At 48.3% G+C, this 22500-nt stretch overlaps 1 protein-coding gene across 10 annotated transcripts in view; it reads left to right on the top strand.

The window, feature by feature from the left end:
- Positions 1-22500, top strand: part of plekha5 (pleckstrin homology domain containing, family A member 5) — a 118379-nt gene that overhangs the window by 23552 nt on the left and 72327 nt on the right. Inside the window, exon 4 of one of the 10 annotated variants that reach the window (XM_076296543.1) lies at positions 21721-22028. The exons of the other annotated variants lie outside the window; for them this stretch is intronic. Within the exon in view, the coding sequence (XP_076152658.1) occupies positions 21721-21724 (4 nt within the window). The 3' untranslated portion in view covers positions 21725-22028. Of the gene's footprint in view, positions 1-21720; positions 22029-22500 lie in introns of those variants that run through there. 10 annotated transcript variants of the gene reach the window in all.

Below are 22500 nucleotides of genomic sequence, written 5' to 3'. Positions count from 1 at the left end.
ATCTCCGTGCGCTCTGGCTTTTTAAAAAATAAATTAATAGCATGAAGCCGGCACGCTTTGCCTCTGCCAACTTTGCAGTTTAGCAGCGCGGAGGGGGAAGAGCCGCTATGCTACGCGTGGAGGGCTCCCAGCCCAGTTTAGACTCTTTTGTCCTCTCGTTTATTTCTCTCTCTCTCACTCTCTCTATCCCTCTGTAGCCTCTGTGTCGGAGTGTGTGTCTCGCTGTCTACCTCCGCTGGGGTCTTCTTGGGCTAGTCCAGTCTCCGCTCTATTCCCCTAACTCCCTGCATAATGCCGCCACCCCAGATTCCCCTGCCCCAGCTGGATGTGTTTTTTTCGCCCGCCACATCACTCCAGTGCTCGCTGCCCGACTTCGACAAAGGGGGTCGTCGAACTCTCCGCATTATTCACCCTCCGCCGACTCGGCCCCCGCCGCAAGGGTGGACTTTGCCTATCTGGGCCTCTGAAGAGCCATTCGCTGGCCCTTTTCTCTGCCCCTCTGTGCTCTCCGCCATGGAGCCCTCTGCAATCAGCCTCGATAGCCTCGGCTGCTGCTCTCGACCCCTTTATGTCCCTGCCAGCGATGGCCCATTACACACAACATGGACGTACTTGAGTGCTGATTGGCGGTTTTCAGTCGCACGGGGGGGGAAGATGGGATGCAAGCGCACAGGCGGCTCGGCTGGTTTGATAACCGGTTCTTAGCGCGCTGTGTGTCTCGCCGAGGCTCAGCTGTGGGAGGTGAAGAGGGGTGAGCGTCTCTCGTAAATCCTGCTCCGGAGGTCAGCCCTGGGCCGTGGTGCAAAAGACCATAACACACACACACACACCTGTTCTATGTGCACACAAACATATAACCTTGTCACTTTCTCTCACGCTCTCTCTCTCTCTCTCTCTCTCTCTCTGCCTCTGTCTGTCTCTCTCATAACCAAACATGCCCTGAGACGACCACACACACTCTGCATGCACAGACAGCCGTGCACTCAAGCCGGCACTCCTTGGCAATAATAGGCAGGGAGTTCCCATTGCTCCTCTCCGCTTGCTGAATGCTCTTATCAGCTTTCCCAGGAGGAGCACTCCTGTGGAGATGAGCAAAGTCAAGCTCCTCTACAGACGAGGCCTGAGACAGAGAGGCACTCTTTGTGTGTGTATGTGTGTTTGTGTGTGTAAGGGGTTGTGTGTGTGTGTCTGTGTGTGTCTGTCTGTGTGTGTGTGTTTGTGTGTGTGTCTAAGTATGTGAAGACAGACGTTTTGTGTGTATGCTTTTGTCTGTGAGTGTGCATTTTCCATGTCTAAGATCTGTCTGAGGGCTATATTTGTGTGTGAAAGTGACCTTTGAGGATGCGTCTGTCCCTAGAGGAAGACACCACTGACTGAAAGGGCCTGACGGTGATGGGAGAGGGGTAGAGGTGAAGGGGGCCTGCAGATCCTGCTGTGTCCTCTTCCTCCTTAATCCAGCTGCCTCGGCAGTCTCACACTGGCCCTTTGGACGTGGTGCATCCTGCCCGCCGCCCGCTGCCTCTGATGAGCCCTGGAAATCAGTTCAAACTGTTTACCCCTCATTCAGAAGACCCAGGGAGGAGTCGCGGACATACTGATAATGGATCAGTGGTTTTGCTAAAAACAAACAACATAAAAAAAAACTACCGTAGTGGCTGAAGTCAGGGGAGAAAAGGAAGAATCTGAGATCTGAATCTGAAGGGTTTTTTTTTGGTTTGGGAGAAATTGTGTCGTTTTGCCTCTTACTCTGTGTCTATGCCACAGCTAGGTCGACCAGGCTTGGCCCGAAGTCAAGGAGGTAATCACCAGAAAAGCATTTTGGAGCACAAACACTCTGTTTGCAGATGCCCGTGCTCCTAGTCAGCTTTGAATGGGAATGGAGGCAGAGGCCTGAAAAGAAAGGAGCCAATACAATGCAAATAAGTCTGACTTCCTGATTTATTTCATAAGTTCAGATAGAAGCCTTTGGTGTCTTGAATGTTCAATGTGGCCAGAATGTACCATTCAGTCCATGAGACCAGTCAGCTCTTTGAAATGTGAAGTCGTCGCAAGGGGATTAAGACGTTGCTTTAGCGAAAACTCTGTGACTTCGAAAAGCTGAGCCTGTGTGGATTTGTGTGCAATTTGTGTGGAATCATCCTTTTCCTGTTTTGGGGAGCCTTGGCTTTCAGCAGTCGTTTCTTAAAGAGAGGTTTTTTTGCCTGGTTTGTGGTGTGGAGTGTGTATGTGTATGTGTATGTGTATGTGTATGTGTATGTGTATGTGTATGTGTATGTGTATGTGAGTGTGTATGTGTATGTGAGTGTGTATGTGTATGGGTATATGTATGTGTGCATTTATGGAATGACTGTATGTCTCTGGGATTGTGTGTGTCTGTGGTCTCTGTGGTAGTATATGTGTATGTGTGTGTCTGTGTGTTGACTGTTCATTTTCTATGTCTGTCTCCATATCTCATTTTGGGGTTGTGTGTGTGCGTGTGAGTGTGTGTGTACGTGCGCGTGTGCATGTGCGTGTGAGTGTGCTTACATGAGTTTATGTGAGTTTGTCTGTAAGTGTTCATGACCATGTGTGTTTGTTCACATATGCATTTGCGCATTTGATGTATGGCTGTGTGTGTGTGTGTGTGTGTGTGTGTGTGTGTGTCATCTTGCAGGCATCTTCTGTGTCCTCAGAGCTGAGTGACAGATCTGTGTGGTTAGGCCTGGCGCCATGCACCGCTAAATATCCAGAGATGCTTGCTCGCTCCTCCCTGCCTCCTTCCCCACAAACCCCCCCTTGGGGCGCTCGCTTGCCTGCAGACTCTTTCCATTCGCGCATCCTCCACACACACACACACACAGCCAAATCTGGCCCTCCAATCATCACGTCCCTGTGAAACCCCCCCCCCCCACACACACACACACACACACACTCATTTATTAATGGCATGTTGACTATAGATCCCCGTCCTATTTTGCGGTGATCCATCTTTTCATTTTCATTTTTCCATTTCTCTGGAAAGGCCTGTGGGCATCAATTTATTTATTTATTTTATTATTTTTTTTTGATTGCAGATTTTTTTTTTCTTTCTTTCTATTTCCTGCGCTGGCTTCTCGGCGAAGCACGCTCTGCTCGTCGTCCTACCGAAACCGCCGCCGTCATCATTGAGTCCCTCGCCCGCTGCCTTGCCTATAATTACTCTCCCCAGGACCGAGCAGAGGGAAGCTCTTCAATTAAACGTGCAGGATTGATGAGGCCGTCGCTCTTATCGCCGCCATACTAATAGAATAGGATTGGCCATTCAGCCTGGCCCACAGGGAGAGGACGACTCCACCGCCACAGAATCACAGACAGAGAGGAGGAGGAGAGAAATGGGAATGGGAATGAGAGACAGAGAGAGAGAGAGAGAGAGAGAGAGAGAGAGAGAGAGAGATGGAGAAGGAGAACAATTGGCAGAGAGAGAGGGAGGCAGACAGACTGAGAGAGAAAGACAGAGATAGTCAGGAAGCCCGGTAGAGAGAGAAAAAAGAGAGAGAGAGAGAGAGAGCGACAAACTGAAAGAGACAGAGTGAGAGAGAAACAGAGACACAGAGAAGGAAATGGAGAAAGAGAGACACAGAGGGCTGCCCTCTCCCCATCGCGCCAGTGGCTGTACTTACTGTAATTGCTTTGACCCCCCCATCCCCCCCCATCCCCCACCCCCACCCCTGATGGGTGCACGGGAGGCGGAGGCCTTTAAAAAACCGAGACTGCTTGGATGAGACTGTCACTGCCTCTCATTGTTGCCCGACTGCTCATGCCACTCCATGTGCTCTTTTTGTCTTGTTTGATTTCACTGGGTTTTCCGCTGTGTCTGCGTCTAGGGTCGTCCGTCTGCTCCCTCTCTCAGGCCCTGCGTGGCCCCAGACGGCCTTATCAGGCTCCATGGAGGCCCCCCCGGTGGCCTGTTGCCTCCCTCATCTGTCTGGTGTTGCTCCACCTCCCCCTCCCCCTCTCCCAGACGTCTCCTCTGTGAAGAGGTTTGACTGCTCTGACAGGGCCGGCAGGATGTTGGGAGCGGATGTTTACTGTCACGTCTATCCGGGGCTTGAGCGGAGATGCTCATAATCATGATGACACCTGCCTCTGGTTTGCTCAAATGAATTGCGTTCTCTTTTTCTTTTGCTTTTTCTGTCTTTGTCTCTCATTCTTTCTCTCTCACTCTCTCTCTCTCTCTCTCATTCTCTCTCTCTCTCTGTCTTTGTCTCTGTCAATCACTCTAGTTAGATCTCTGGCTCTGTTTGTTTTGCCAGATTCATTCAGAAAGGTCGGCTGTATTTGCAAAGCGGCTGTTTGCATTTGCAGCTCTTTGTTTGAATGCATCTGTTTGACAAAGCGAGTCCCCCCCCCTCCCCACTTTGTAAAACTTTCCTCGAGTTCCCCGAAAATAGCATTCAAGCAGTGGGGAGAAAAACAAATTCTAATTAGACTTTCAAGCACAGGACTCTCTCTCTAATACATATTTCATCTGAGATAAATAAGGACATCTTGGCTCACATACTAGAAAGAAGGTCGTAGAATTAAGAGTTTTTAAGATGGTAGGTTGCAGTCTAATACTGCAAACTCATGAATCCCCACTGACTGGAAAATCCTGTTTGAGATTCTTCGATGGCAAGCGCTGTGCCCTTTCATATTTAGGGAAGGGAGCAAGTTTGTATTCCCACCATTAATCACGCATTCATGATGCATTCCATATTTAATCTATCATATAGGTCAGGATGCTTGTTCAAGGACGTTTGCGTGGCTCTTGTTTTGCAAAGGGATTTCTTTTGTCGAAAGACAAAGTCCTCCACAGCCCAGCTGTAGTGTTTAAAGTCTTTTCTCTTTCTCGTTTTGTGTGTGAATCATGCTGCTGCCTTCATATGCCTGCTTGCAGAGGGCTGAGAAGCAGAGCCATGAGTCAGAGCTGCTCTGCAGCTCCTATTACGAAGGGCTGGAGTTATTGAAGACGCGGAGGACCTTCTCTTGTGTTTTTGTTTGAGTGCTAAAGCCCTCGCTCGGCCAAAGACACACCCCTGGCTATGCACGCTCTCGCTCTCTCTCGACGAGTTGCACGCGAGGGGCCTCGGAAGAAAATTACTCACTTCCTGTTGACGCCCCAGTATTCCCCCTCTCCCTAGCCCCCTCCTCCACTTTTCTCTCCCTTCAACCCCCCCCCCCCCCCAACCCCACCCCACCCCCACTCCCCTTTAAGACCCTTTAATGTTCTGCCTCTGTGATTTGCATCAAAGCGCCCTGGATTCAAGATGTGAGGGGAAGAACTGGCACCAAAAACAACATAAACTCAGGAAGCAAGCAACGGACTATTTTGCAGAAAGCCCCTTTAGCTTGTGTTTACTAAACTTTTGACCTGTCTTTTCATCTGGTGCCCACTTAGAGATAGAGATACAGCTGTTTCTGTATCTGGGTCTATTTATATATCCAGAGCAGGGCTGTAACGTATAGCGCAGAAGGCTCCCGGCAGTTATTTCTGTAGTGCTGATGCTGTAATCCTGACGCCAGTTAGCCTGCTCCCACTGCAGTGCTGCGCTGGAATGCTTTGCTATACTCTCTGCATCTCCTCTCCAACCCACTCTTCTCCTCTCCTCTCCTCTCTTCTCCTCTGCTTTCATCTCCTCTCCTCTCCATTTCCCTCTCCTCTCCTCTCCTCCCCCTCTCCTTTCCCTCTCTTTCCACTCCTCTCCCGTCCTCTCTTGCTCCACTTTCCTCTGCTTCTCTGCTCTGCGCTCTGCTGTGCGCTTCACATTTTTTTAGGGTGTGTGTGCTAAGAGGTCCGGCGGCTGACGTCACCATTAGGAGGCTGGAGTAATACCAGAGCCTGACCAACTGCAGCTGGGCCGGGGCCCTGGCCCCCGGGAGTCTTGGTGCAGGACACAGTTCTGTGCTGCAGAGAATTCCTTGCGCCGCTGCCAGATGCCTCCCAAGTTCAGAGCGCTGTTGTTTTGTCCTGAATTAACATGTAAGGTGGTCTGTTTAGGCTGAGGTTGAGTTGACCTGGTGGGTGGTTGAGGGGGTTGCAGAAACAAATGACTGATGAATGGGGGGGTGGGGGGGGTGGGGGGGTGGCACAGTCCACTTGAGAGTATTCACCTTGATTAGGTTCCTGTTTGCCCACCATGACTGATTGCTGAACTCTCTGCTCCGCTTCAAGCTCCAGACTGGACCGCTAATGAGCAGAGGCCTCTAATTGAAATCTCTCAAAACGCTGTGCAAATGTGGGTGGGTGGCTGGCGATGAAGAGGGGTCATGCTTCCTCACTACCCACTCTGAGGAGTGGCCGTGTTTAAATACAGGTCTCCGGGTTCGCTAAGACTTCCTCCTCTTCTATGGCTGATGAAATCATGGCCAGGCCTATCACTAGCCTCCATAGAGAAGTCTTCACACCGGGCTCAGGCTTGCATCATCTCCCTGATCCTTAACCCCACTGTTAAAGCTAATTCTGAATAGCCTGAGACCAGAACGGTGTCTGGAGATTTTTTACCCCTCCACAGTGCCATACTACTAGAACAGTAGTATTTAGTAGTGTTTAGATTTCTCCCCGTAGATTTCTAATACAGTAGTATCAGATTTGATCTTCTATACTGGAGTGATATGGAGCGTGAGATGTCCAAACTGCTGTTGGAGTGACAGTGTGTGGATGGATGAGGGATTGGTGGAATAGTGGATCTGTGTGAAAGAGGAGGAAGACAGAGTGAGAAAGAGACAGAGTGTTTATGGGTTATTGGTTTCTGTGTGTGTGTGTGTGTGTGTATGTATGTGTGTGTGTTTGTGTGTCTGTGTGTGTGTGTGTGTGTCTGTGTGTGTGTGTGTGTGTGCGCACAACTCCTATTTGTCTACAGCTGGAGACTGAGTGATGTCCAGAGGGGTACACCTCATCAGTAGAATGATTGCCCCTTACTCACACACACACACACACATACACACACACAGTGGCTGGGGCCTGGCACAAGCCTTCAAAGGCTAAAGGGATTAATGCCCTCCACAGCTAATGCAAATTACCCAGGAAAATAAATGACTGTGTGGGTGTGTCTGTGTGGGTGTTTCAGTGTGTGTGTGTGTGTGTGTGTGTGTGTGTGTGTGTGTGTGTGTGTGTGTGTGTGTGTGTGTGTGTGCAAAATGTGTGAATCCCCTGATGTGGGCCAGAGGTGAGCCTGTGCATTTCAATGTTGTGAGATTGCGAGCCTCTCAGTTGCAATCACAGAGGCTTCAAAAAAGATGGCAGGCCTGACACCAAATCAGATGAGCGTCGCCACGGCTGACAATCAAAAAACTCCCACTTCTGCGCCGCAACAACATCCCTGTGGATGAACCGAAACGCTATTCCAGCAATTCATCAATGTCGGCTTTGTTGGACTATACTGTGTTTGAAAAGCATAAGTGTGTCTGCATAGGCTATATGTGAAGTATGTATAGAATATACTGTGTGAGTATTCTGGGTGATCAGACATACTTAGAAGAGAGAAAAGGAGAGGAGAGCTACAGGGACAAAGACTGTGGTTATTAGTTGGTCTGAGTCACTACAGAGCTGTGGTTGGCTTCAGGAAATGGCAGGAGAGATGGAATGGAGGCATGTGAGAAAGAGAGAGAGAGAGAGAGAGAGAGAGAGAGAGAGAAATATGGTGATCCCACATGAAAGGGTGCGTGGGGGTCGTGGGGAAGGGGCGAGCTCATCACAGCAGAGTGAGAGAGAGAGGCGAGGCCCAGCTCTGATCCTCAGGGAGTGGAGTGGTGTGGTGTGGTGTGGTGTGGTGTGGTGTGGAGTGGAGTGGAGTGGTGTGGAGTGGTGTGGTGTGGTGTGGTGTGGTGTGGTGTGGTGTGGAGTGGAGTGGAGTGGTGTGGAGTGGTGTGGTGTGGAGTGGAGTGGAGTGGTGTGGAGTGGAGTGGAGTGGTGTGGAGTGGTGTGGTGTGGAGTGGAGTGGAGTGGTGTGGAGTGGTGTGGTGTGGTGTGGTGTGGAGTGGTGTGGAGTGGTGTGGTGTGGAGTGGTGTGGTGTGGTGTGGAGTGGTGTGGTGTGGTGTGGTGTGGTGTGGAGTGGTGTGGTGTGGCGGGCGGCCTCCTCCTGCCTGGCCTGAGGGGCTCCTCCTCCTGCCTCCCTCTCTCCCCGTCGCTCCTCTGTTGCCATTTCCTCCAGTCCCCCTGTCCACTGGAGCTGAAGCTGGCCAAGGGCTTCCAGGGAAGTCATATAGGAGCTATACTCTCTCTCTTTATTGCTTTTCCTTCTCCTCCTCACTCTGTCTCTCTCCCCCCCTCTCTCTCTCTCTCTCTCTTGGTCTTTCTGCGTGTCATCCATTCATTCCTCGAGCTAGGAATGACCCTTCAGTGAGCCTTGCCATGTTGCAGCATGACATGTGTTGTTTTTAGCTCCTTGACGATGATCGTTTTATCATTCATGTGTATGAAAGATATGATTATTCTATGTGTGCTCTTGTTGAATATTCATACACTCTGTCTGTTTGTCTGTGTTTGTGCCTGTGTGTGTGTTTGAGAGAGAGAGAGAGAGAGAGAGAGAAGGAGAGAGAATGGGCACACAGCACAGCACGCACAACTGTTTTCCGTGTGTTATTGAGACTGTGAGTGATTATGTGATTTTTGTGTTTGTAGGTCTGTGACACTGCTTATGTATGACTGTGTATGAGTGACAGTATGTGTGTGTGTGTGTGTGTGTGTGTGTGTGTGTGTGACCCTGTGTCTAAGATGTTATATGAATAATACTTTTTTATAAACATATAATAATATGTATTTATACAACTGTGTGTGTGTGTGTGTGTGTGTTCGTGTGAGACCCTGTGTCTGAGATGTTATATGAATAATACTTTTTTATAAGCGTATAATGATTCTTTTTTATACAACTGTGTGCGTGTGTGTGTGTGTGTGTGTGTGTGTGTGTGTGTGTGTGTGTTTGTTAGTGTGAGATCTCAGAGAGAGAGAGAGAGGGCATTTGCATGCTCTTCCTCCATAATTGTAATTGTTGTCCCTGATTCTCTTGATAGCACATAGCCTTCTGCTTGTCCTTGAGTCTCCATCCTGTGCTTCTCCACATTGTCTGTATTCACTGTCTGTAGTCAGTCAAGTTAGTCCTTTCTACTCTTTCTCACCTACCAACCACCCTATTAAACTCCCAACAGTCTATTGGCCAAGTACAGGTCTACACACAGCTGGTACAGCTCTACTGACATAACCTTGGCCATTGATCTGATCTCAGGTCAGTTTCTCATCACCAAAGAACCGAGACGAAAGAAATCTTGTTGCTTAAGCTTATCTCTTTGCCCATATGGAGCTGTCTGGTTTGCAAAGACCGTCTAATTGCGGGTGTGTGCTTAACATTTGTGTTTAGTCAATACTGCTGCTAGTAGTGTTGCAATGTGGCTACAGGAATGTTGTGTATGCAAGCATTTAGTGACAAGTATGCATATGTCTCTGTGAGAGTGTGTGTATATGAAGATTGTGCATACATACCTGTCAGTGTGTGTATTTATTACGTCAAGAGCAGGGACAAACAGCCCCCCCCCCCCACACACACACACACACACACTTCTGTTTCTGGCTCTAAACCGATTTGGAACTGAATCCCTGCTCAACATTTTCCAGAGTGTTAACAAAGTTCTCCAGCAGTGTTTACGACCACTACTGCGAAGCAGTTTGTTTATTTATAGAGGGGCCTTGAAGTGTTGTGCTGTGTGTTTACCTCTTGCTTTTAAAACACACACACAAACAAACACACACACACACACACACACACACACACACACACCCTGGCTACTGGCTGTCGCTGTGGCGTGTGGAGTTTGAGGTATGCCACCCAAGGCTTTGACTGGCTCAGAGAGACCTACTCCAGCTGTTAAAGGAGTCTGTCAGTGGCACTGTCATGTTTTCAATTATTGAAGGGCACTTTGCAGACAGCCGTCACATTCACAATGAGCTGTGGGGCTGTTATTTCTGGAATTTTCCGAGCGTGTTATTCAAAACTGAGTGGTGGCTGTTAAGCGCCACCTCTGTGTCACGCTCAGGTATTCAATTTTGTGATCTGGTCAAGGGAATGTGTGGTGGTGGGTTAGTGGGGTGGAGTTGTCCTTGGGAACCACATGTGGATAAGTCACGTAGGTGCTATAGATAATCCATAATAGTCCATGCAGTGAGTGTGCTGTGTTTGTTTGTAGATAATCAATGGAACAAGAGAGTACCCGGTAGTAGCTGTGTGATTGTGCCACTGGTTGTATATTTGTGTTGTGTGTGTGTGTGTGTGTGTGTGTGTGTGTACGTGTGTGTCTTTCTGTGTGTGTGTAAATTCCTGTAGCTTCCTCATCAGCTCATTAGTGGAATCTACTGGCCCGGCTCCCATGGTGCCATGTGGGCTCTGCGTCCTGTTGTGTTCCCCCCCAGGGCTGAAAGCATCGCAGGCGTAATGACTCCGCAGCATCGCCCATCCCCGCCGCATGCTCCGAATCTCGTAGCTGTCCTTCGTGACTCTCCTCGAAAGATGGTTGGGCAGCGCACCCCCACCCACCCCCCCATCGCTTCTTTCTAAGGTAGAGGAATCTCACTGAAACGCGAGCCCCTCCGCCGGTCTATATTTAGACGATGCTCACAGAGGGTTAAATTAAGCAGGGCATCAGACCAATGCGAGAGCCCCGCTCACGCCTTCCACTCGCATGCCTCGGGAGTGGACGCTCACAAAAACACCGCTGCTGGCCAGCGTAATAACAAACAACAAAAACATGGAGGGCACAGGCTCTGCCTCTGAAAAGTTGTTACGAGAAACAACATAACGACAGCCAGAGACCTGCTATAGTTTGGCAAGCAGAGAGAGAGGGAGGGGGAGAGAACGAGAAGGAGAGAGAGAGAGAGAGCGAGAGGGAGAAGGAGAAGCACTGAGAGTATCTTGGAGAAGCGACAAGCATGAGGGATTTTTCTTTGTAATAGTCAAAAAAGAAAACTATTTTTATATTCTCTGCATGACTGTTTATTGTAGTTTTTTTTTTCTCGTGCTCCAGATTCTTTAAGCGTCCATGTGAATGCTCTAATTTTTAAGGGCTGTGACAGTGTCACAGTCTCCTACAGTGGTGATGGGAATGTTTTTTTTCTTTTAAAACCGAGCACTTCTTTTAAAAAACGCTGGAGAATTATTATTGCCAATTAATGGGACTTTGCGTCACACGCACAATAGGGTATTGTCTTCCATCTCGTCGGGCTTCTTTGAAATTGTACGCACATCAGTGAGCCACCATCCTTTTAATTAAGGAATGTCAGAGAGAGAGAGAGAGAGAGAGAGAGAGAGAGAGAGAGAGCTGCTCCACAGGAGCTGAGATTCTTCTATGGTGCTTCTACTGTCCCACAGACCCATGTTAGAGAGTGGCTTTCCCCACAGTGCTCCCTCTGGTGGTCAGTACAGCTCAGTGGCCTCACCTCTCATCCCCTTTCACACCATTTTGTGTCTCTCTGAGCCGGTGATCACACTGAATTAATCTTCTCCAGTCTTGGCAGCCCGCCTGATGTTCAGCCAACCACACCCTACCCCAATCACAGTCCTCATGCCTGTTTAAATGCAAAGTATCGTCGCTAGCTGATCCTGTGTGTGTCATGGGTGCTCGGGGATCTTCAGCCTGTGAGAAGTGAGAGCTTCTGAGTGAAGGAGAGAGAGGCCTGACGGATAACAGAGGGAGGGAGGATGAAGATGTTACCCAAATAGAAATGTGGCTTCTGAAGCAAGACGAATGAAGAGGGGGGGGACAGAAACCGAGAACGACACAAACACGAGTCTGCTTCAATGAATGATCTTACCCATGCTCTATCATCTTCATGGGAGCTATATACTCTCTCTCTCTCTCTCTCTCTCTCTCTCTCTCTCTATCTCTCTCTCTCTCTGTCTCTTGCTCTCTATTCTCCTTCTTTTTTTAAACAAATATAACAAGTGAGGGAGAGCTGCTTGTCTGACATCTCTGCATTGGACAACATTTGTTTCAATGTCTTATTCATGAGAGAGCAGACCCTGCAGTTACTCACTAGCCAGAGTGGAGTCGGGATTACTGAGGAACAGCATAGTGGCCTGTGTGTGTGTGTGTGTGTGTGTGTGTGTGTGTGTGTGTGTGTGTGTGTGTGTGTGTGTATGTGTGCGCACTGAGAATATTCGTGCCTGAAACCTCACCTTGATCAGACTCATTAGTGCTGTTGTTAATTGCTTCGTTAGTCAGCTGTTGGACGCCCCCCCCCCCCCCTCCTCTCCCCACTCTTTCAATAACCTACACGGGGACAGCTTTTGTCTTTTTGATGCCACCGTGTCGCGGCTACTGAAAATAATCCACTCCCCACTCGCCTTGCACGGTGTTAATCATGGCGGCGGGTCACCTTGGTGTCAGCGTGCCTTTGACGCTGGGAGGTGCCATGAATCAGCCGCGACGTAGCATGACAAGCGTGTGTGCTTGTGTGTGTGTGTGTGTGTGTGTGTGTGTGTGTGTGTGTGAGAGAGAGAGTGTACTTGTGCATTGTGTGTGTATGTGTGCGTGTGCACATGTAAGGGGATGCAGGTGTCAGCCTTAGTGAGCACTCTAGAAGATATGATTTATCTGGGGAGACCATGTATGCTAATGTGAAGTGAGCTACCATGCAGAAGGCAAGAGAAAGAGAGTGGTTGTGCAGAGCGTGTGTGTGTGTGTGTGCGTGTGAGTGTGTGATAAAGATACAGACTCCACTGTTGTCCATGGAGACTCCACTGGTGATGTGGGGACTGAAATCTGTAATGCTCCTCTTTAGCTGGTACAGGCAGGAGCAGCTGTGTTATTTTTTGCTCTTTGAGCTGAGAATGGAGCTCGGCTACATGGGCCTCAGTGGGGCCTAGCATCCTGTGTGTCCCCCGGCTGCATGCCACATCTTTAGAGCTGCTTTTGGGGAGTGGGGACCCTCTCTCTCTCCCTCTCTCCCTCTCTCTCTATCTCTCTCTTTCACTCCCTTTCTCTCTATCTCTCTCCCTCTCTTGTCTTTCTCGCCCATGCTGTGCCTGTATTTCTCAATCTTTTTCCCGTGGGCTCTCACTTTTTCGTTTTTTTTTTTGTTCACTTTGAGAAGCATACTTTGTGTTCCTGTGTAGAAGACTGTATGTGTGTTTGTATGTTTGTGTATGTGTGGGTGTGGGTGTGTGTTTGTGTTTATTTGTATGCCAGGCATCATTGTCTTTGTGTGGGCATCTGTGTTTGTGTGTCTGGGCGTGAGTATCTGTGTGTGTGTGTGTGTATGTGTGTCTGTATGTGTGGGGCTTTATGGCTAGCGGGGGTTTACAATAGCAGCTGTGGTGGAGCATTGTATGTCCTCTGATGTCGGGACAGCCATAAAAAGCCAACATTAGACTGAGCATGCTCGATCCTCCTCCTGCCTGTTGGTGGTCACCGAAACAAATCGAACGCTCGCTGTCTGGTCCAGAGAGGTCCTGTCCCCCCAGCATTCCCTGCATGCTTTTAGCCTGCAGCCAGCCAGCATAGCACACAAAGGCCGAGTGTGACTGGTGCTGAAGCCCTGCATGTTGCCCGCTTTTATGGAGTCTCACAGCCGCCCACAATGCTCATATTTACATGAGGCACATAACGCTTTTGTGTTACACAGGGATTATGTGGCGCAAACATGAAAGTGGGACTTCTTCATAGAGGTGTCCGACGTCATACACACACACACACACACACACACACACACCACACACACACACACACACACACACACAGGCACCATAATATTGAAGAACAGAAGCGCTCCATGTCTTGAAAGAGCTCTGAAGTGGGCTCACTCGTCTTTTTTTTTTTATTTCTTTTTTTCTTTTCTCTCTGTCGCTCCTTTTCCCCAAACCCGAGCTCTTAAGCCCGCGCTCAGCACGCTCGGCTCTGCGAGGGGATTACGGGGCCGGATGTGTGGAACCTGTTTTCTTTTCGACTTTACTTTTTCTACTTTTCACGTCTTTTCATTGAATTTTAATAACCTCGCGACTAGCGTCCATTATTTATTAGCCGTGGTGAACTTTTTTTAAGAGTCTGTGGGCTGTGAAGAGCAGAACAGCATGAGTGAGTGAGAAATGTCACCGTGCTATGACAGCGTGGTGTCCTGGCCTGAATACATGTTCAATAGAGAAAGAGAGAGAGAGAGAGAGAGAGAGAGAGAGAGAGAGAGAGAGAGAGAGAAAGAGAGAGGAAAGAGAGAGACAATGATTGAGAGAAAGAATCTGACAGAGATGTAGTCAGAGGAATGCTCTCAATCACAAAAAAAACTTTTGAAAACAAGTCATGTCTGACTCAAGAAGTCAATCAAAACTTAGGACAGATCATTTTTTATTCTGTCAGACTAACTGACTGACTGCTGTCACCTTACAAAGACGCACACACATGCACACTCACATACATACTCACACGTACATGCACAAATATGCATACACAGACATATGACCATTGCACAGTGTGTTTGTGTGTGTGTGTGTGTGTGTGTGTGTGTGTGTGTGTGTGTGTGTGTGTGTGTGTGTGTGTGTGTGTGTGTGTGTGCCTGTCTGTACAAGTGGGTGTATTTGTGTGAGAATGTTATTATGACAGTGATGTTGTATTTTAGGTGAATGCTATAAATTGCTACTTAGTAGTATTATTGCAAATTGAACCGTCAGCCATCATTGAACCGAGTACACGCTGTCTGAGGATGACTCATCTATAGAGAACGTGGCCCCAAGGCTTCAGTCCCCTTGACTTCACAACCCCACACACTCCAACACTGTCCCCATCACCTACACTTGTACACACACACACACACACTCTCTCTTGCATTTGCACACACACACACACACAGTCACACTCAGTTTGTCATGACAGCCCTGCAATGCTGACTCATGTTTTTAGTACATAAGTTGCCATGATGCCACGGGTGAGGGACAGATAGCAGTCACCCCCGTCACTCCTTCACTGCTGTCACCATTGTCTCAGCGCTGAGCCTAGTCATTTGATAGTCACTCTGATATTCATGTCCCCCCTGCAACCAACAGGAAAGGGTTCGTACATCTTCTTGCCTTAGAGTGATTTGTTGTTATTTAGTACGCAGACAGCAAAACATAACTTAACGCCTGTGGAGCTTTAGCACTTCCAGGGATATCTAGACAGTGATAAAGTGTTTTATTTTTTTTGGTTTTCCATTAAACTGCCATTGATCTTCTCATAACTGCCTTCTTCTGTTCGCATCCACGTCTTAGGCTGCCACCGTGTTAGGCTACCCTGAGCTCTTAGAGTCTGCTATTGAGCTCAGAGGCTTTACTGTCGATCTGAGAAATACCCCCCCCCCCCCCCCCCCCCCCCCCCCTGTCTCTCTGCCCCCCTCTGCCCTGGACTCACTCCCACATAGGCTGTCACATGTTGTGTCTTTCTCCGCTGTTCACTTCTGTTTGTTGTCTTTTTTTTTTCTTGTGCCTTCTCGTTTCGTGTCCCGGATCCTCCACGTGGAGGAGGCACAGGACATAAGGAGGCGCCGGGTGGGATGATGGGGAAACAGCAGAAGGGATAAGGTTCTGCAGTTCAACAAGCACCACAGTGTTCTCTCAGACAGTAATATGCTTACCCCAGGCCAAAAAAACCCTCCTTCCCACACACACACACACAAACACACACACACACACACACACAAAACACGCAAACACGCTGAGACTCAAGGTCATTTTCTCCAGGGAACCAAACCGTTATCCTGGCTCGACGGCTGCTCCCTCTTGTAATTCCCAGCTGATTAGCCATGTGCTGTGGCAGACTTCCTTAGCTTCTGGGCACCAGTGTGCTGCCGTACAGCACAGCATCCTCTTACAGCCACCGGAGCAGAATACTTACTGGAGTGGCGTGATTTAAAGGGGAGGACTGAGAGGGACATTCCAGGATTGCACAATGTAATCTTTATCTGCAGCAGCAGAAGCCAACTGTCGATTACCACATCCAGTTGTTTTCAGTGTTTTCTCTCCCTCTTCCAGAAGCTGAATGGGAGAACCTGTTGACAATAACATGCGTTTGACAGCTAAATTGTGTTTCAAGGCTTTCAGAGTTTTGAATATAAAATTATTTCAGAAGTTAATTGATTTCAAGATTTGTCTTTATCCATACATTCATTTCTTTAACATATTCAAAGGAAATATAAATTTTCTGCATAAGTCAGTATTTCAAAGATTCACCAAGAGAAATGATTTTACAGTATGTTCTTCAGTTGTATGTTAACAATAAATTACAATCAAGACACATCTTCAAGTGAACACATTGCCGATTACCCTAGCTTCGTGGTCTTGCATCAAAATGCATATTCTGTTAGTACAATGGTTGCTATTATGTTAATTATTATTAAGAGATGCCTAATCCTCTATTTGAAGTTTACTCACAATTCCATATGTTGTTCAAATTGTGGCCATGTTTCCAAATAGTAAGTGGTATGTTTGTTATACAAATGAAGAATGCTCCTCTAACCAGCCCTCAGGTACCCCTCATAAGTTAAATAGCTGAAATGGTTTCAATACCAGGCATGTCATATAGCTTTATGGCCCATACCTGGGGTTTGCCCCCCCCCCCCCCCTAGTGCCTCTACTATTAATACAGCCACACTTATTAACAAGCTCTTCCAGCGTTTTCCATTTCATCACACGCCAGTTGTTTAGCAGGACGGCAAGCTCTTTTAAAGCTGTTTCTGATTAAACGCTGGGAGAATTCTGGAGGTGTCTCTAGGTATTGACACACCCTGCCTCTGTTTGTTGTGCCTCTCTCTAAAGTAATTGGTGTAGAAGTTTGGCAGTGGGAGTCATTGAGTAGTGGATAGAGTGATGAGAGGGGGAGGGGGGGGGCTACCGTTTAGGAGCAACTCACAGATGAGTCAGGCAGAAGCATGTGTGACACACTAGTCAATGTGTGTAATTCATGTTTAGTTGATGGGGTTGATGAATGGAGTAGTTTCTATTTTAAAATTCTATTTAGACTCATAGACTCTCTGTCTCAGAGCTCAACACCCCTATTTCACAGTAGTGTTTTGAGTTGAATACACTCATTCCCCAAAGTTCGGTTTACTTTGTCGATATTTCTAGAAGCATCCGTAACTTCCCCTACGGTCAGGAAATGAGCAAACGTTTTGGTCTGACCGCCTATAAGTTACTCTCCCTTTTTTTTGCTTTTCCTCGTCGCTCTCGGCCCACATTCCGTATTTTATAGGTGCCACTAATGAAACCATTGGCAGCAGCAGTATAATTGATATCTTCTCCGGCTTTAAATTAAGGCGAGCTGCTTCTCTCCCACCCTTGGTGAGAGTGGTAATTTTCATCCCCGGAGCACCGAGTTCTCCCCTTCAAATATGTCATCCCACACAGGCTTGTGAGGTACAGGGCAGAGCAGGGCTGTGGGAAGGAGTGGAGCGTTGAGCAGAACTCCGGCACTCTGGGGGCCCATGCTGTGTCATTAGTGCTAGTGCCTGGAGGCCTGCAGGGAGCTGGCGGAGCGACCACAGCCTCCTCCTCCTCTTCCTCCTCCTCCTTCTCTTCCTCCTCCTCTTTCTCCTCCTCTTCCTGCTTCTGCGCTGCCCTGCACCACCACTCCAACCCCAGGGGGCAGCGGTGGGTTGTGCGAGAGGGCAGGGGCGGCACGACGCTGGCTGGCCAACATGCCTGTGTACAAGCCACATCCTCCCCCGAGAGTGGGAGGCCGTTAAGTAAGAGGAGATTTGAGAGGGTTAAATAAGCGCCCTCTGTGCCAAACCCCCACGGCAGCACCCCTCCTCTCTAACCCCCACACCCTCCCAACACAAAGCTGAAGTTGCCTCCACACCTCCTCAGATGGATGCTTGAAAATATGCTGCTCAGATTGTGCTGTTATGGAGAAATGTGTGTTTTTTGGTCTCCTGCTGTCAGGCGAGAGCGAGTCTGTGGCTGGATGTTATAGGCCAGGCAGACTCATTCTCCGTGCTGCACAGTTTGATTAAAATGATTAATCACCGCATAAAGAGACGGGGCTTTGGGAGCTGCAGCCGCTGGCAAACAAATGTTGATGATATTAAACTGCTTTGAAGCGACCCTCGGCCGCTCACGAGCAAATAAGCTTTGTAAAGTGTCTGCGTGACGAGCTTCTTTAGCATGACCGAAGCCATTTGGTTTGCAGCGAGTGACTCAAGAATTGCCGCCACTACACATAATCCTCTGTCCTTGAAATTTCTACCAGCCGTATGAATCAATATGCCATTCAGTTACTGCCTGTGTGTGTGTGTGTGTGTGTGTGTGTGTGTGTGTGTGTGTACTTGTGTGTACGTGTGTGTGTGTGTGTGTGTGTGTGTGTGTGTACTTGTGTGTACTTGTGTGTGTGTGTGTGTGTGTGTGTGTGTGTGTGTGTGTGTGTGTGTGTACTTGTACAGTACTTGTGTGTGTGTGTGTACTTGTGTGTGTGTGTTTTGTTTAATAAACACTCTCACTCTCTGTCCACCTTGCCTTTCCCCCCTCTCCAAGTCTCTTTAGCAGAGAGAGATAGAGAGAGAGAGAGAGAGAGAGAGAGAGAGAGAGAGAGAGAGCCCAATTCATTCCTGTATGGATTCGGTAATGATTGAGATGGACAATCTTGTTAAAGCCTCCTGTCTGGCGGGCCACGCCGGGTCTGACCGTCGTTAATAACACAGACACACACTGTAAAATCCCCAGCCCCCCACCTAGAGGTACCCTATCAGAGCGGCCGAGCACTGAAGGGGGAAAAAACACACCGGGCGACCGAGCGACCTCCTCCCCACATCCTCCACCGCCGGCGCCCATCTAGCGCCGCCTGCCTGGGTGTTCCTCCTCACCTTCACGTTGACTTTGGCATGTTTGTTTCAGCGCTGTTCAGCTGACTGCTGGGGGAAATTGAAAATAGAAAGTTCAACATTTTGCATCAAGCTGACTTATGAATGCAAAAGTAAAGGGCCATAGAACCTCTCCGAACCATACTGTTTTAGTTTAGCTCAATCGTTTTTTTTTTCCTCAAATGCATATGAAAACCCCATCTCCAAAGCACATGTATTTCTCTTGTAATTGAACCTGATAATATTGCTTGGGCTTCAGTGCGGCAAAGCCTGTGGAGTCATGTTCAGTTGTATTGGGTGCTCAGTTTAGATATGTAACACTGCCAGGAGTGTGTATGTTGATGGTCAGATATATACAGAATGTAAATCTTACGAGAAGGGAATTGCAGTTTAAAATATGAATCTGAGGTAATTTACATGAGTGGTTTTCACATGCGCGCACACACACTCACGCAGGCACGCATAGTGTGAGACTTTCATTTGTCAGATTTATGAATACTCTATGAGGTGAAAAATTGCAGCTTCATAAAAATGATCTGAAGCCTACATCCTCAGACCATCTGGGACACTCACACTGCCCCCTGCCTTCCGAACAGATACAGTACATTGTAATCAACTGAAACATTCTCCATCTCTCTCTCTCTCTCTCTCTGTCTGTCTGTCTGTCCGTCTGTCTCTCTCCCTCACACATATTCGTACACACACACACACACACACACACACACATATGTACAAGTACACAGATGCAGACACACACCACACTCCACAGACACCACTTCATTGGCACAATACACACGGACGAATCATAAAAATTAATCTCCGCAAACACATTAATGGACAGAATTAATAGACAGGGAGCCATTTCATCCCTCACTAGGCTTATCGCCTATTCCCAAAAGTGCAAGAACCACGGCTGATCCGGCTGGCTGTAATTATCAGAATCCCCTGCCCCTACCTTCCCTACCCCAAAACCAACCTGTGCACGTACCAGCGCACCTGTTCCAGCATGGCCGCGGGAAATTAAAAACCATTCCTCAGTGTCGGGGTCCCTGACGAGTCGCTGAAATCTGATTTATTTCTCCACATGTGCAGGAATTATTACAGGGAGGATCAATCAAACCAAGTCACCTGTGCCTCATAATATGCTTCCTTGTCCTGTTCACGTGCAGCAGAGACAGTTGTGATTGGCGTTTTTACTTCAGAAAGTGCCATGGCCCAGTATAATCACCCATCCACCACACACACACACACACACACACACACACACACACACACACACATACATTCTCTCACACATCAAGCCATGTAACACTCTGTATAATGAACAGCTCGAGTCAGACCCTGAGGTGTGGAAGCACTTCATAGGGGGTGCTTCGGTTCGGTTCAGTCCAGTCAGGCCCATTTCATTGGCTTCTTCTTCTTCCTCTGGTCGCCACGGCTACGATGAGTCATCCAAGCCTGCAGCCTGATCAGAAGCCCATCAGAGAGAGAGAAAGAGAGAAAAAGAGAGAGAGTAAGAAAGAGAACGCTCAGCGGCAGGGGCTCCATGTCGTTCCTTGTCTGGCGCTTCTGGCTGTGATAGGGGCCTGTCACCAGCAGGGGGCGACAGTGCCTTTGTTACACTCAGCAGGCAGGCAGGCCAAGCAGAGCCTCCAAGCAGCTCAACTCTGATCCCTCACACACTAAATGAGTTTTGAAGTTTTAGTCTTAAGGGAGATTTAACCTTTTCTTAGACGCCACAACAGTTGACTGTACTTTAGTCTGTCATTACGCATAACCCTTGATGATAATTGCAAACAGGTGTTTTGCGTGCGTGTGTGTGTGTCAAACATGATTGCATTTCTGTGTGTGCATATGTGCATGCTAGTTTATTTGTGTGTGTGTGTGTGTGTGTGTGTGTGTGTGTGTTTGTAGTGTGAATGTTTGCTTATATGGCTTTGTGTGTGTGTTTGTGCAATGTATATGTTCACGCCTATGACCGTGTGTGTGTTTGTTTGTTTTTGTAAGGCTGTGTGCTTGTGTGTGCAACATATGTATGTGTGTGTGTGTGTGTGTCTGATGAGCCACGGACCTCCAGCTGGGGAAAGCATATTGAGGGCACAGTGCGCTCAGCAGGGGTCTGATAGAAATGGACCTGGGGTGCATCTCTCGAGGAAACCTGTCTTCCTTTTCCGCTCAGCGAGGGGTCTTCAGCATCTCTTACACTTCGATCCAGCAATGTGGGGACTGCTATTGTGTGTCTAGAATATCCTTTCGGATCTCCTCTCCTCTCGCCGCATACCATTTAGCTGGTGTTCCTTCCCACCTGGGTGTTGCCACACTTGGCATCAGGCGCTGTGTGTTTCACAGTCCGCCACGGAGCTGAGTGGGCAAAGTGTTTTTGTGATCACACCTTATGCCAAGCCAATCTGTTGTGTGTTTTGGCTCGCAAATTAAATTGACCTTTGCCTGTGCCTTTGGGATTCTTTCACTGTGCAACTCGCAATGCAATTTTTTTCTGTTATTTTCAACTCTTATCTCAAGGTAATCAACAGGGTAGATGTATTGCTCTGATCTTGAATCTTATCTCATCTTAAAGCCCCCTTGATCATTAATAAGAAATCTTTTATGGATTATAGGAAGGAGGCTTAGGGGTTAGAGGATTTATTTGTAGAGCAGCATCTGTGCTTTAGCTGCTTGTCCATGGGAGAGCAGTGTTGAGTTATCTTACACCCCGGAGCCTGTGTGCTTTTCTATCCATCTTTGTGTGTGTGTGTGTGTGCGTGCGTGTGTGTGCGTGTGCGTGGCGTGTGTGTGTGTCTGTGTCTGTGTATGTCAATGCAGAGACAGTGATCAAAGTGTCACTATTCATAATCATTTCTCTCTCTCTTTCTCTTTCTTTTGCATGTCCTGTTGGATTACAAATCTTCTCCACAAACAGGTAAGCTCATTCAGATATTCCTCCTCATGTCAAAGTAGCTGTGTATCTGTCTGTGGCTTATGCGCATGCATGGATTAGCCAAAGCTGCGTGCAGATGATTTGCGCTATCAGATCCAGCTGTGATGCTGGGCAGATCATGGGCATGTGTTTGCCTATGAATGCTTTAACAGTACTGACCATGTTAGTATTTCACAGGAAAGGCTCTGCGTGGTTGGACCCCATGCAAATGATGATAAGCAGCCTCATTGGTACCTCTGTAGCAGTAGGGTCCAGTGGGCCCTCATTGGCACTGCTGTAGCAGTAGGGTCCAGTGGGCCCTCATTGGCACTGCTGTAGCAATAGGGTCCAGTGGGCCCTCATTGGCACTGCTGTAGCAGTAGGGTCCAGTGGGCTTGCAGGGCCCTCCCCGTCCACTGTGACCTGTACAGTATGTTGGTTTATTTATGGGCCATGTGGCCTTTATCGGAAAGCCATGAAAGCATTGCCCTGCTGGCCCCCAGAGCACTGATGTTAATGCATTTCTTGATGCAAATGTTCTCGTGCACTTAGATTCACATGAGCACCCTCCGTGCATGCACACACACACACACACACACACACACACACACACACACACAGGCTGAATGTCAGGTTTGGATGCTCTCTCAGATGTCTAAATATTATCTATCTCTTAGTCATCTTGGTAAAGGCCTTAGTGATGGGGACTGAGGAGGCTTGTGAGTCAGTCTATGTGCGTGTGCATGTTTGCGTGTGTGCGTGCGTGCGTGCGTGCGTGTGTGT

Source organism: Alosa pseudoharengus, unplaced genomic scaffold (genome assembly GCF_046254945.1).
Source record: "Alosa pseudoharengus isolate Yale_2024_CS ecotype anadromous, Long Island Sound unplaced genomic scaffold, YU_APseudo_1.1 YU_APseudo_1.1_scf_20, whole genome shotgun sequence".
In the NCBI taxonomy this organism is placed as follows: domain Eukaryota; kingdom Metazoa; phylum Chordata; class Actinopteri; order Clupeiformes; family Clupeidae; genus Alosa; species Alosa pseudoharengus.
This window is presented reverse-complemented; position numbering and strand designations above follow the sequence as displayed.